Source organism: Atta cephalotes (assembly GCF_000143395.1).
Source record: "Atta cephalotes unplaced genomic scaffold scaffold00016, whole genome shotgun sequence".
Classification (NCBI taxonomy): domain Eukaryota; kingdom Metazoa; phylum Arthropoda; class Insecta; order Hymenoptera; family Formicidae; genus Atta; species Atta cephalotes.
The window spans coordinates 5,275,569-5,291,012 of NW_012130080.1; the positions used below are offsets into that span (position 1 = coordinate 5,275,569).

A 15,444-nucleotide genomic window follows, 5' to 3' on the forward strand; every position below is an offset into this window, starting at 1 on the left:
ACTTAAGTAACCGTACTTAACCTTACCTTTACCCTTACCCTTTACCGTTCGTACGTACGTACTTACTTACTTACTTACTTATTATTATATGTAGTAGTACGTACTCTCTCTCTCTCTCTCTCTCTCTCTCTCTCTCTCTCTCTCTCTCTCTCTCATGAGTAAATCTCTTGAACAGGCGCCAAGTAGACAGTATCGTCCCGCCTGTCCAGATTCTCTCAAGATCATTACGGGCACGTGCAAACACTTCTGATGACCGAGGTACAAAAGCCTATACCAAAATATATGTGAGCGACGATCCGATTGCATATACACACGCGATGTTATACGCGTTCCGAAGGCCGGCTGTCAAGGTAGACCGCGTAGCGGCGAGAGGGCAATGGCCGGGCATCGTACTCGCTGTACGAACGCCGGGAGGTGACAGAGAGACGCAAGAATACGAGACGAGGTGTCCACCGGGCGGTGTGTATACCGGTTTTGTATGTACGTGCGAATGCGGGATTGAATCCCGTATCTCGAGAGTAAACCGGCTGTCTTGTTAACGGGTTTCTGCCGGAGGCGGTGAGACGCATCAGGTCGGGGCCTCCAGGACGTTCGCTACCATCCATTTTTCAGTCCTCTTCACGTCAGAATCGATCACAGATCATGCTCGTCCTACATGGCTTCCTCGTTATCGCGGCCTGTCTCGTCACCATCGCGATTCTTCCCGCGGTGGCCAAGGCGATCTACGATCAGCGACAGACCGGTGATGTGAATGTGCAGATTGACCTGAAGGACCTGCAGGTGATTGCGCTTGTCAACTCCGAGCTCCTGGACGATTATACGGTAAATCCTTTCCTCTTTTTTAGTCTTTTTCTCTCTTTATTAACTGGGTTTAGTGGGACATATTTTTTTATTTTTCTCATCAGTTTTTTCCTGTTTCTCCTTTTCTCAAATTTATTTTATATTTTCTTTCTTTATTCGAGAAAGAATAAAAATTAAATTTTACTGTGATATATTTTTTTGATTTTGTTGCACTTACCGTTAATGAAATAGTCGAAGCTTTTCTTCAGTTTGTACTGCGTTAGTTCTATATACATATATATATATGATGGTTTGATGCAAGATTAAAGCGAGCCTGTAATTTATAAAGTCCATTTTAGACATTTTGTACTCAGAATGCATTTTACATATTTTATTTAATAATAAATAGATTGCTTTGAGTACCACTGAAAAATCATCGTCGACATTATCCTTGCTTTCGCAGGATTACGATTACTTATATGATTATGCCGACTTTACCATCAAGCCGCCGGGAAACAGGCCTATCGTGAGTTCCACGACGGAGAAAAATGATGCCACACAAGTTTTCGAGCCACTGCCGTCACAAAATTCAACTATCTCGACGCCTATCAATAATACAAGCCCGACCATGAGCGACATAATGCTATCCGAAAATGCTACTCCATCGAATGATACTAAGAACGACAAGACACTGTCCAAAGACGAAGAGATCCCAAATGCTGATCCGTTGATTGGTACCACGAGCTCGACGCCAAATGCGGATGACGATGACAATAAGAATCAACCGAGTGAAAAGGAAGCTGAAACCGGAACAACTCCTTCGACCACGGTAAAATCCGCACATGTCGTGCGGTCGCAAAAGCGCTGCAAATTTGGATATGTTCCAAACGGCAATGGTCGCTGTCGATCGTGGTTGAATCGCTTGTTGCCGTGAGTACAACTGCGTAAGTACGACCAGATGTCCTATTCTGATCGATCGGTCCTCCCTTGACCGGATTCAGAGGCAAAAGCTAGAGGAGTAAATTTAGAAACAAGTGTTCTTTGAAGGTGTGCCATATATGCATCGAATTTACGCCATATTTGCCTTCACATGGTGAAACAATCCCACATTTTGCACTTTTGTAATGCGATAATTATCTCCGAGTACTTGACGCTCTTTCTTATTTTGTTTCACAGTTCCGGACTAAAGAGTTTTCCTAAAAGAGGTAATACATGATTAAAAGTATATTCACAGGAAGAAACGCAAGCGCACGCATACTCTTAGACGTATTTTTTTTAGCTGAATTTCTTACACGATTCATCTTCTCTTTTTTTTCTCTAATGTAGAAAGAAAAGAAGTTCGCTAAAAAGATCTCTCTTATCTCATACAATACTTATATTTTTTCCTCCGTTTCTCATTTTGACTCTTGATTCTTATTATTTCTGCTCGAGGTTTCTGTTTTTGTTTTTAACTCAAAATTAGCTGTGTCGTTGAAATCCGCGATGGTTCATAACGATATCGGTGAACAATATCGGTATCATTCCCACGCTAATCGACGTGGCGATGTGTCTTATAAGTAATCCTATGGTGAGATGGATCCCCCTATCATACAGATTCCGCGTACCGGTTCATACAACGGTCTCATCGAGTGCGGCGGGCCCGCTACTCGCGCGGTCGTCGCAGTTGAGGAAAGGACCTCGCTCGTTTCGCTCGCGTTGCCCGAAGAGCATTGTATTGCAAGGTCGAACTTCGTTGCTTCTCTCATCTCGCTCATCTAGAGCTCACCTACACGCATTACGACGTGTGTGATCGACGTGTATACATCACGAGGATGGCGATGGTCCAGATGCTATTTTTCCTCGGTTCGGCGTTCTTCGCGTTCGCCAAAGTTGGCGCTGCTCCGGCAAAATATGATCAACGGCAGGATGGCGAGATCAACGGGCACGGTACGCTAAAAAACCTCCTCTTCGTTGTGCTCTTCCCTGGTAGTAGCGGCAGTACCAGCACTAACGACATAAGCGATCTAGCATGGCATGCTATCCAGGCAGCGGTAAATGCTCGATCAAAAGGACAAGGAGCGATCAAATCCAGTGAGGAAGTTCGCCAAGAGGAGCCCTATTCTGCGGAAATTCAGATAAATGAGAATTATCTAGATAAAGAAAATTCAGTACAAAAAGTGGAAGGAGATACGAAAATGTTGAATGTCTTGGATCAACAACTGACACCAATCGGTGATGAGCAAACTAAAAAAATTGATAGAATCGCGAGAAATGTGAAGAATTTCGACTTTCCGAAAAGCCGCGAGGTGCCGACTCTTCCGGGATACTTCGTGAATGTGAGGAAGACGTCCAGACCTAAGACGGGAGGCAGTGGCCGGGTTCGGAGCGTGGTTGGGAACGTGATTTGGAATCCTGACGATGAACCTGGAAGACCATCGTTAAAGAAGCAGCTACCTGGGGAAAAGGATGTCACACTATTTTCTTCGAATGCTGAGAAAAACGATGTATCTCCGCTAACCGAGGAGAAGCAGCAGGAACTCAGATTACTAGGCGATGGTGTCGAGAACTGTGGTCCAGGAAGACATCGCGATGCGTCCGGCGTTTGCCAATTCGACGAATCAGCCGATTCTCTTTAGCTTTAAGTTCCCATGGCTGTAGATCTTAAACATCAAAATATATTAGTTATCATGCGATTATTTCTCATACGATATTTTATTTTTTAGTATGAATTTTATATCAGATTTATTACATCTGCTGATAGAAAGCATTTTTTTTTGCTTATTAGTGCAAGAATCATCCCATATAACATGAGAAGAATTATTTCAAATTATTTAATTAATTTAGCACGTAAAATGCGCTGAATGCGAGATAATTATCGTTTTAAGATATATATGTGCGAAGATTTACTGCATGTATCTATATTAAGCTATTTGATCAATAAAATATTTAAACGACAAAACAATGTGAATATTTAAATATAAAGGAAAAATCATAATAAAAAATTGCAATAACAAATCTAATTTTCTTTAATTCTATTTTAATTTTCATTTTCTTTTTTAAATCAATAAGTTCTTAGAGATCAGAAGTACATAAAGATCGTTGATACCATTTTTTCGTTTGTTTAATACTTTCTACTTTTCTTATTCTTTCTTTGTCGCTGCAGTATATAAATAGCGCCTATCGGGAATAAGATTCTTACTGTCGGGAATTCTTAAAAGCCAAAATTCTGATCTTGCATTCTCCAATCGGGGAGTCACATAAAGCGCGCGGTACGTCGACCCTCCAGGGAATTTCCAGAAATCGAAGGTCGTGTCAAAGACCGGCGACAGCGTTGATTCGGTTCTCAAGGCGGAAGTGTACGCGAGAGGAAAGAGCAAGGGCAAGGTTACGGTAATAAGCCGCGAGACGGGCAGATCGGGGAAACGAACTCACCACGAACGGCCACGATAGGACATTGCCCTTTACAGAGATTGGTGACTATAGATGTGCGCACATCTACGTACACGTGTATGTATACACCTGCACCGCGTGTGATAACTATTATGCTCTGTCTTTAACATCATTGCGTATCTCCCCGTCTCTTGCTCTTCCTTTTCTTTTGAATAAAACTGGTTATCATCGCGAAGGACATCGACGCGCGATTGATACGTTGCTGATGAGGATGACCAGTTTCAGTAATTCCACCACGCCTCCGTCGTTGAATATCGTTAATGCTATTAATACCGTCACGTTCCTCTCTCCGGATGGCGATTTCGCAATCCGAATGTAATAAGGAGATGTTCAAAAATCACGAGAATCATTTCCAATATCGCGCATCTCCTTTTAATTGGAGAAGAATACAATTAGCCGCAAGATAAAAAAATTCTTGAATTATGAATGATTGAAAAAAAATGACAAGAATTTGTTATTTATCTTATAAGTAAATCTTTCGTCAATCTTAATTAAAAATTTTGTATAATAAAAATCAGAAGTGAGAGATTCTGAAGAAACAAGGAAACATTAAGTAATTAAGTAAAAATATATCTTCTTGCTAATGTTATTTTTGAAAGTTGGCCCGGAAAATTGCAGATAGGGAAAGTATATAGTTCAGATTTAAACATAAGTGATCTCTCTTTCAATCTTCGCATAAATTACAAAAGTTTTACAGCGTATCAAGTGCCGTGACGATATATATATATATGCCGTTAACAGCAGGTTGCTGTCAGTACGCCGAGGTTCTTGAACTTTTCCGGGGATCCGTTTCTAGAACCGACCGAAGGAAGGCTCAGGTTCGGATCGCCCAGGTGGGGATCGGGATCGTCTTCTAGTACGAGACATCGCCCGGTCATCATACCTCGAGTATCCTCCGTGTTGTCCAGACACGTTCCACGTTCTCCAACGTTTCGTCCATTTTCGTCTCATCTCGCGATACCGATACTGGTCCCGGGCCAATCGCGTTCCCGCATCATCTCATTAAGAATCATCAAAAAAAGTGGTCGGCCTGAGTTCACGCCCGTTGAGTAAGAAAATAACTTGTAAATTTACAATCGCAACCGAACAGGAAGCATCCTGCAGTCACCGGCTTCAACCAGAATCGTAGAAAACAATAACTTAGGAACTGGAATCAAGTAGAGAGCAACTCTCTTGACAGATTTTAGAATAGACCGAGGTCAAGTAGATAGGTGAACCCGATAAGTTCACGAGTTGCATTCGAACAAAAGGCAACTCGACAAACAGCCGTTCATCAATGTTATCAATCAACATGCGTGTATTCAAGACTGTACTACTCATCGCGTTCTTCGCAAGCGTTCAGTGTTTACCCGTCATCGACAAGTCGACTGAGTCCGAAATTGATTCCAAGATCGAGTCTGAAATCAAAGATGAAATCATATCGGTGATACCGCAGGAGACAGCTGTAACCTTCGCCGCACCGACGTCTACGCTCTCCGATGCCATCGATTATTACGATCAACGGCAGAATGGAACCGAGAATTATCGCATCCACTTGGACGGTCTTGTATTCGTATTTGCGCCAGTCGAGGCACTGCTCCTGGCCGGCGCCACCGGCAACTCGGAACATAATTTATCAATTTCCAATCAAAAGGTATCCACTCCGCCGACGATCCAGTCCATCAACGAACTAGACAAACCCATCATCGATAGCGTTCCCAACAAAACCGATTTGGCGATCTCGAAGACACTAAACAAGTAAAAATCTATTTCATATTGCTGCCTAATAATCAATTTTATTAATTATATCTTATAATGGTATTAATTATATCAATCTTATAATTGTGATTTTATTGCAGTTCACGTGTAATTTTCATTCTTTTAATTATAAAAATAATTTAATGTATACTTTCTCGATATACTTTTCTTATGTTCCAGACCAGCTGTACTATTGATGAATTTCTTGTCACCCTTGATACGGCGCATACGTCATGTGCGAGGCACGAGCGTGCACTAAAATGATTCCTCGATGCTTGCAATTCCACATACACAATATTCCGTCTACAGCATATATTAAGAAAACGGTATTTTCCTTTTCTTTTAATACAATGTGCGCTGTATTCTGTATTCTGTATTTCAAACTACAACCATTTAAAATAAGATGTTTGAAAAGAATATATTATTCTCTCCACAGGGATAGGATATCTGCATCTACAGGGATGATGGACGAGTACTCATAGAATATAACGTGTATGATTGACGATCGAATTGATGTCGTACCACGCATTTATATGGTGTTTAGTATTAATAAAAGGACGTGCTAATATTAGCATTAATCCTCGAACTCATTTCTCTGTAACTTAAAAGATGGCTTTTAAATGAATATACATAAAATTAGGAATGGCGATTTCATTCACCTTATCCGTACAATGTAACGGGCGATTGTGATTCAGTAACCACATATGTATTTACATGTTAAACAAGCTAAATACAATATTCGCTTTGCCATAATTCCGTTTTGATTTAGCGTCACAATATATAAATCACTATTCATTTACTTATAAACTAATCGTAATTATTAGTGACGATTTTTTGTATTGACAATTGCGAATTTTTTACATGCATTTACGTAATATAATCTACTTTAATTATATGTAAAGTTATAAGTATATATAATACAATTGATTATAATGCATCTGTATATTTTTCAAGATATGAAAATTTATTTGATTAAACAATAAAATACATATGTGTTGTTTGGTTGTATCGTCACAATATTTCCATGATTAAAGCTACGCTTAAGTTGAAGCACAGCTCCGTTTTAATAAAAGAAACCTCGTTTGGAAAACGTTTATAATAAATCTCAACTTTGGTTTCAGTGAGCAAAAAATCTTTGAGATTTATTATAATTGACGTATATACATCTTTAGATGAAAGAAATAAATTACACACACACATACACATACACAAAAATAATAGTACAAATATCTTTTTCTAATTCTTGTCTATTAAGAAGCATCTTAAGCATCTTTATATCTACGATTTGTCATAAAATATTTCACTATCTTTTTAAAAGTCACACAATGTAATTACGGTAATACAAGTATTGTATGATCGAAGACACAATAAAAGGTATTTGAAATCTATCCTTCCGTTTTATATGTATCTAATTCTTGTTGTGTTCTCTATTAAATATTATTATCTTAAATATAGGCTACCCTGTTTACTTTGAATGAAAAAATATGTAATTAAAAAAATTGATTGTTTATAAACCTAATAATTTCACACGTTGGAAGATTATTTTATTAAATATAAAATTCTATGATCAACTTGGCGGTGGGAATATTAAATACATATACTGGCTAATAACGAATAACGATTTACAATTTCGTATTTTCACAGAAAGTGTACTAGCGTATTCAAATATATGTTAAATATACATTTAGACATATAAAACATATATTTTTTGCATACATTAATACATTTTCAAATATATGTTCAAAATCATTAATCATTATTCGTGAATATATTTTGCCAAATTCTGATGAAAGAAATACAATGCAAAATCAGCAAAATTAAATACTTTAATATATTCTTCTACATGCTGCATAGTTAGCTATGATTAATTGAATTTTAACCAGAGTCATTTATTTTTTAAATAATCTTTTTTTGTACAATTATTTTAAAAACAGTGACGAGCCCGTATTTGTTCATATTTGATTTTTGTAATCCGGATGTACATCCTAATATACACATGTACACATATACACCATTATATTCAGTGTGAAATTAACATTATAAAGCGCACAAAAATATATTATGATGGAAGGAAAAATATATGTAATATTCCAAACTATATAACTATAATATTCCAAACTATATATCTAAACTCTTGAAAATTCAGTCACCTCAAAATTTGAAATCCGATTTTTATGAATAACAATAAAATGTTCATCGATGTTTAATATAATAATTCAGACTCTTAAAATTTTACATGGATTCTTAAGAATTAAAATCATTTATAATAGTTAGGAAGAATAAGAAATTTATAAATATTTTAAAATATTAAGCGGAAATCGTCACATCGAGAGATCCTCAGTCTATTTCGCCAGAACTGCTATTAGTAGCAAGTACAGCCTTGTTAAATTTTAATTCTTTCTTACTCGTCTAGAGAAATTGAACCATTTGACATCCTTTCACGAAAGTTAATAATTTATCTCAGATATGGCAGTAGCGTGGAAGAAGTACACTATAAAAATGTATCGGCAACATCGCCGGCTATTACCTCTTTGAGCAAAATCCGACAATTCTCCACAACGCTACGTCGTCGATCGGATATGTTGTTCAAGACATCTTCCGGCGATTGATGAAGATTATCGATAATCTTGCGAAGCTCATTCAATTCTGTTACAGTGGCTTCTAATTTTATCTCCAAGTTAGATCTGTAAATAATGCGTTCCAATTAATAATTAATATTCTAATTAACAACATTAAATTACAATTCAGTTAAATTTATTAAACTTACCTCTCTTCTTTCAATTCCTGTATACATGTATCGTTGTCAAGCTGTATGATTCGTAACACTTTCAGAAGTTTGGTAACGAGATTGTCCACTTCGATCACTTGATCGACAAGATCTACAGATGGACAGTAATCCACCAAAGGCATAGGACCATCATTGGTCCCAGTGTCAGATTCGCTCACGGAATCACAATCATCATCACCTTCGTCTTCCACCTGTAAATTTTAATATGATTAATTATTATTACTTCATTTTATAATTTTTACTTTCCGAATCTAATTTAGATACTTGCTTTACGACGATGCAAGATTGCCTGGGTGAGATTCGTGAGACTAGTACACTCATCGATGTATTTTGTCTTTCTCACATTATGCTCGTCCGATGTTTCGGAAAAACTCAGTGCTCTGCGGAGAGAATCGCTGCTCGATACCATGTTATGCGAATATGTGTCTGGCAAAGGTACATCTTCCAGAACGCTTTCCATCATCAAACATGGCTCAGTTTCAAAATCAAGCAAGTCAGACGATGATTCCATACTTAGTTCTAGAAAATAAAAATTGTTCTTTTAATGGTTTTGAATGTAGTCTTCTTAGTTTAACATTTTGTATTCGATTACCTTTGTAAATCTGTTTAGATGAATCTAGACTGGATTTTTTATCGAGATTATTTCTCGTCGCGAAAGGATGCGTCGCGGCGTTCCGAATAGCGCTGATTACTGCGGAAACAAAGGATCCACTCTTTGGACTCGGCGTGCGTTCTTTCAAACTCTGTTTAGAGCTAACCGGACTAGACTCCACGCTACTGTTACTTCTGCTGTATGCTTCGTTATGATATATGACATCCTTTTTAGGAAAAAAAATTACAATACGTTTAATAATGACTGAAGAAAATATTTTTTAATTATTAAATGTAGAAGAAAAATGAGCAAAAAGAAATTATTAATAGAACATTAATCTTCTATCTATAATGTAATCATTTATATATTTATTTACAGGAAATAGAGTATGTTATTATTGTTCATTCATATAAAGTCTATTTAGTAACAATGTAAATTATTTTGTACTCAATTAATAATTTTCATCATTGTATTTACCTCAAGATCTTTTACTGAAATATTATAAGAAGCAATCAATTGATCTACTAGTCCTTCCAATCTGGTGCTAAGTCCGGAAAGAGCTACAGCCGCTCCGGACATTGCAGCACCTTGAGTGAGTAAAAGTTCTCTACTTCTTCGTTCGACGGCATTCAACTTTAGACTCATTGATAAATTTTCTTGCCTAATAGATAAAAAATCAATCGTTAAAATACACTTTATAATGTCTAGTATAAATATTGTCAACAATTTTCATGAAACACATACCTTCTTTGTTCACTAATTCGCACTAAATGCTTACACTCTTCTGTTTGTCTTTCTAATTCCGTTTCTTTTTGAGTTAAAGCTTCCCCTTTCTTCTTAAGCTATAAAAGACAAACGAGATAAAAAAATTGTACATACTTCATGAAATGAATATAGGAGGCAAAATTTAAAATTTAAAAAACCTCCAATTCGGCGTCCTTAAGTGCATCCGCCAAAGTGGCCTTCTCCTCTTGGAGGAAATCTTGCATCTCGGCTGATTCGGCTTCCAATTCTTGTTGCTGTTGTAGTAAAGCTTTCTGCGCGGCTAGACTTTTGTCCAAGTCCTTCAATAAAAATGTTATAAAAAGATATCTTTTATATGAAATATAATTGTCATATTATAATTACAATTATTGTTACAATATTCTTACCCTGTTTAACATACGACAGAGCGATTGCAGATCAGCTATTTCGACTTGCTGATTAGCAACAACTTGTCCCGAGGATTGTATATGACATTCAAGTTCAAGGAAGCTGTCGCTACCTTCTAAAAAAAAATTTCATGAACTTATTTTCTACAAATTTTATTTCTATAAATTATATAGATATGCAAGTAGCATAAAATAATCTCGCTTTATGAATAAATTTATCATTTATTTTTGCATTATTACTTTGTTCATTGAATTACCTGCATGTTCCGATTGCGGCGTACCTAGCATAGCTAGTATTCGTTGTGCGTTCCTATCAAGTTCCTGACGCGCAAACGCATGATCAGCCCGTTCCTCTTCTAGAAGACGATTCGCTTCGGCTAACTCGAGCTTCAATTTCTCGTTCTCTTTTTGCAGACTGCTGCTTTCCTCATTCAAGCGTTTCAAATTATCCTGCAAAGTCTGCACGTCATTCCATGCGTCCTCCGTTTGGCAACTCTTGTGCAATCTCTCGATGACCTCGGGTCCGGCGACGACGCTCGGTTGTCCGGACATCATGTTCTCAATGTCTTGCCCGGTCAAGCCAGTCTGCGCACTAGTTTCGTGATATATACGAGTCTTCTCGACGGTTCTTTGTCTGGGATAGGGCGGTAAGCTTTTATGAGTGGAAGACGAATCTCTCCCCATGATGTTTTTCTTCTCAATGGTTCTGCTGAGGCTAACGTCTCGACTTCCGGATCTACTTCTTGCTGTCTTGTCCGTCTTCTCTCCAATTTTCGAAATTGTCAATTTATTTTTGTTTCTACGCGGTAACGTTGCGTACGTATCGAGTGCCTTGTTATCTTGACCAGTAGCTTTATTATCAGTACGTGAGACGGTACTCTTCACACAGAGAGCACGAGAAGTTGATAAAGACGGTATCTTCACTCTCGTTTCTTCGGACGGCGTGGATGCCGGCGTACGCGCTCCTCGCGTACTGGATGCGGTCCTCGATCTCGACGAATCGTTCCTGATGACTCTTCCGCTACGCTGTGCAAGATCCTTATTGATCTCCGTGGTCAGTGCGGATGGCAGCGAATCGGGCAACACCCTCGTTCTCGTCTTTGCGATTGAGGACGAAGTAGGAGTAGATACCGAACTGGACATTACGTTGCTGCTGGACCGACAACCATACGTCACCGTACTACGACTTCCAACAGGCGTCTTGGAGACATCTCCAACGAGCGAAGAGTTCGATTCCCGGGCGCTCAATTTTTCTCTTGATCGTGGTCGATGGTCCCGTTCCCTGCTCGTGCTTTGAGTCTTGGTCAGTATATTTCTAGGAGTTGCTGTTCGCGATTTAGACCGCGGCGTCGTCAAGCCCAAGCTCGTGCTCGAGGTTGTGTTTGTTGGTTTTGTGCGAGCGCTCTTCTGCGACTCAGTACCGCTCGTAATCTTCTTCTTGGTCGCATTGGACGCCGTTGTGGTCCTCTTCACATTCATACGGCTCGTTCGCACGGACACACTACCAGCGATAGACGAGCTTTCACTACCGCCCTCGCTCGTGCCCTCGCCACCAGTAGCACCTAGTCGCACATCGTCTGGCAACGTGGATCCGCATGCATCTTCGTATACTGAGCAACAACTGACGAGACTGGATGCGCAAGAAGCATCATCTAAGCCACCGCAACTGCTCGTGTAGTCGATGCTATTTCTACTACGTACCTGCAAAACAAAAAATGAACCAAATGATAACTACTTAGATCTGTTATCATTTATACTGGACAATTTTATATGTTGAAATTAGTTTTTATTTTAAGAAAAATATTTTTTCCATGAATAAGACTTTATATTAAAACTCACTCTTGGAACTTCCGTCGCGCAACCTTCAACACCGCTGTCACTACCATCTTTGCTGTCCTTATTTTCGGCCAGTGATTTGTCATTTGTCTTGCCGTTCTGCGACTCGCTGATGTGGATGACGGTAATGTTGCATTCGCTGTTCATAGTGAGATTCGGATCTTCCTCCCCGTTGAGAGGCGAAGCAAGATCCTCGGGTACACCCGAGTCCTGTCGCGCTACATTCAGCATCGGCGATGTTACCTTCAAATAATTCTCGGACTCGGGATACGAAGTCTCCATTACAATGGTGTTAAGGTCACTCATTTCGTTTTTATCATTTTGCCACTGAAAAATATCGCAAAAAAAAAACAAATAAATAAAAAATAATTAAACATTTTTTATATATAATACGTTTGGAACTTGAAATACCAGTTAAGTAAATATATTTCCGAGACTTATCAAAATCTAATTAGAAAGATCTATTTTCTTTTACTAACATTTTGACCACGAGCTTGTAAAAGCTAATATGAAATAAGACTTTTTGTATTGTAGATTATGCAGTGAGACGATACAGTAAACTTATTGGATTGTCCGAAAAGTTCGTGCCGATTTTGAAGGAAAATTGAAACGCAGATTTAAATTTTTAATTTCATTTATTAAATTTAAATCTTCTGCGGCACGAACTTTCCCCAATATTAGCTTAATTTTCTGAAATTAGATAGCTGATTGTTAAATCAGGAATTATGTTATAAAAACTTTTCAAGTCCACAAAAAATCATCCAATATGGACATAATGATGAACTGAGGCTATAGACAGGAGCAATTAGCTTGTATATAGGCTTGCATACAGGCGCCAAGTCGATAAAGCTGTTTCGTTTCCGAATTGAGTTATGGTATTCCAATCACGGTCATATTGAATTAGTCGAATGGTACATACGTCTCTTGCAAAGGAAATTATTTCGTAGTCATGTCTGGGCATGTTTTTCTGATTCATGCCAAATCAAGGAACAACTTGGTGGTGAACTATTTTGTAGACAATAACAAATACTAAGTAAAAATTTTATTCTTATCAATCTATATAGAATATTATATTTTTAATTATTTAATTTTGAAGAGAGAAAGAGAGAGATTCTCTACACTTACATAAAAAATTATATTCGTTTATATTTATAAATCATAAAATTTATAATTTGCAAATAATTTATAACAAATAAATGCATGTTATAGTGTAAAATGATATAATAACATTAAATTTATGATGAAAAATTCTATTTATTGCTTTTGCGAAAGATTAGTTGACATTTTTTAAGCTAAGCCAATTTTCTCTCTCTTTCCAGATTCTCTCTTATCAGTTTATCTCTCTTTTTTAATCACGTTTAAACCAATAAAGGCCAGTACTATGTAGATATGAAATCGTTATAACATGAGGAGTAACAAGGGATTCCCCTGGGCGCATATCTACGAGCACAGCTGATATCTCATAGATGTTCGCTCAGATATTCTGCCATATTATTATATATTGAGTCATTAAATTACTCCTTCCCAATTACCGGATGACGTAGTATTTTTTACGCATGAATCGCGATTTATGAGAAATCATATGATCAAATGACAGAGAGCAGCCACGTGTCAGGAATGTAGTTGAGTTGGATTTACAAGATATCGATTTGTATGCTGATATCGATGCTTATATTGATGTAATATTGATTATTAGCAATTAGAATTGACAAAATTCTTGAAACAAAAGAGATATTAATAACAGAAATTAACTTACTTAAGAAAAGAAAAAGATTTAGTTTAAATCAAGGTCTAAAGAATGAAGATGGAGGAAATATATTCTAACATATCGCAATAAAAATTTAAGAATTCAAGAGATATACTAAAGGCTTTTGTTTGAAAGGCTCTTTGTACATACTTTAAAATTTAGTCCAATAAGATACGTATTAATTTTTAGTCCACTATTGTTAAAACTCTTGCTGGGGAAAAGTACTCTCCACATTCGCTCCAAGTACACTTTCTGTTTTAAACTTAAGCATGCACATTTTGGCATTTCTCCTTGATTGCATGGTGAAATCTGCAGCACACACATTCAGAAAATATTTGCATCACTCTCTCTTTCTTTGGAGGGATTATAATATTTCAAAAGAAATATTTATTTTTAACATCCTAGATGCTTTCTTTATAGCTTCTTAGATAAGATAAAGATAATAAAATGTTTCAATTCTTATATTTTTAAAGATATATAATTCTAATAGTTTTTATTATTAAAAGCTAATACAGAAACATTTGGCATGTAATTAAAAAGCAATTTTAAAGAAAATTTATATAATACTAAATATCAGTATGCATAAAATTTATGTATAAATTTATGTATAAAATAAAATTTATTTATCAATAATTTCATATATCAATAAAAAGAATTATAAAAGATTGTACAATTAATTCTAAATACTTTAAAAACTTAAGCTGACATTACGATTATACATATTAAGAAATGTTGTTATAAAGTCTGTTTTCAAATTCTTTGAATCAGCAAACCGTTTTGTCCTTCGTTCGACCATGATGAATAACGAGAGATTGGCGTACCGAATTAGAAAGAGAGAGAGAGAGAGAGAGAGAGAGAGAGAGCGCGCGCGCGCGACAAAAGATGAAACAAAGTCGTAACTAGACTGTGGCAAATTCTTTATAATTTCAAAGTATTTTTTTTTATTCGTTACATATTGCTATATTTGAATTGCACTTTGACATTTTTGTAAGCGAAACAGTGTATACATTAAAAATACAAAAAAAACATAAATTGATATGTGAGAATAAATAAGAAAAATTGGCAAAAGAGAACTTAGATGTTTAAGTTACATCTTACTTTAATGGAATTCTAACTTGAAATTTCTAATGTAGCTAAATGTTCAAAGTTCTCAACAAATAAAGACGTTATTTATCATTATTTTAATGTCAAAATATCGTCTTTAATGTCAGCTTATTTGTCGTCAATTATGGTTAATGCAATAGTTACAAATTAAAAATGTTACCAATATCAATTTTCTGACTGTTAATGAATATAACAAGAAGCAGGATAAAATTAAAAATATTTTATGAAAAATTCTAGCTCTTTTTACACATGTAGGAAGAGAATCAAATTAAAAGATACA

The 15,444-nt window shown here is 36.7% G+C and overlaps 4 protein-coding genes across 4 annotated transcripts; 3 read left to right on the forward strand and 1 right to left on the reverse strand.

Annotated features, from left to right (window-relative positions):
- The first annotated feature begins 642 nt into the window (after nucleotides 1-642).
- Nucleotides 643-1,714, forward strand: LOC105618365. The gene is made up of 2 exons (XM_012199908.1): nucleotides 643-822; nucleotides 1,244-1,714. The coding sequence occupies exons 1-2, from the start codon at nucleotides 643-645 to the stop codon at nucleotides 1,712-1,714; spliced, it is 651 nt and encodes a 216-aa protein (XP_012055298.1).
- An 877-nt stretch (nucleotides 1,715-2,591) lies between these two features.
- On the forward strand, nucleotides 2,592-3,774 carry LOC105618366. The gene has a single exon (XM_012199909.1). It carries the CDS (start codon nucleotides 2,592-2,594, stop codon nucleotides 3,393-3,395), a length of 804 nt encoding a protein of 267 aa, XP_012055299.1. The 3' UTR covers nucleotides 3,396-3,774.
- A 1,711-nt stretch (nucleotides 3,775-5,485) lies between these two features.
- LOC105618367 lies at nucleotides 5,486-6,205 on the forward strand. The gene is made up of 2 exons (XM_012199910.1): nucleotides 5,486-5,946; nucleotides 6,127-6,205. Exons 1-2 carry the CDS (start codon nucleotides 5,486-5,488, stop codon nucleotides 6,203-6,205), a joined length of 540 nt encoding a protein of 179 aa, XP_012055300.1.
- A 2,078-nt stretch (nucleotides 6,206-8,283) lies between these two features.
- Nucleotides 8,284-12,619, reverse strand: LOC105618369 (protein phosphatase 1 regulatory subunit 12A). Its single transcript, XM_012199911.1, has 11 exons — nucleotides 12,317-12,619; nucleotides 10,735-12,178; nucleotides 10,478-10,593; nucleotides 10,250-10,390; nucleotides 10,071-10,168; nucleotides 9,804-9,987; nucleotides 9,327-9,552; nucleotides 9,003-9,253; nucleotides 8,714-8,925; nucleotides 8,474-8,630; nucleotides 8,284-8,355 (listed from the first exon to the last, which is right to left on the reverse strand). The coding sequence occupies exons 1-11, from the start codon at nucleotides 12,617-12,619 to the stop codon at nucleotides 8,284-8,286; spliced, it is 3,204 nt and encodes a 1,067-aa protein (XP_012055301.1).
- Between the last annotated feature and the right edge of the window lie 2,825 nt (nucleotides 12,620-15,444).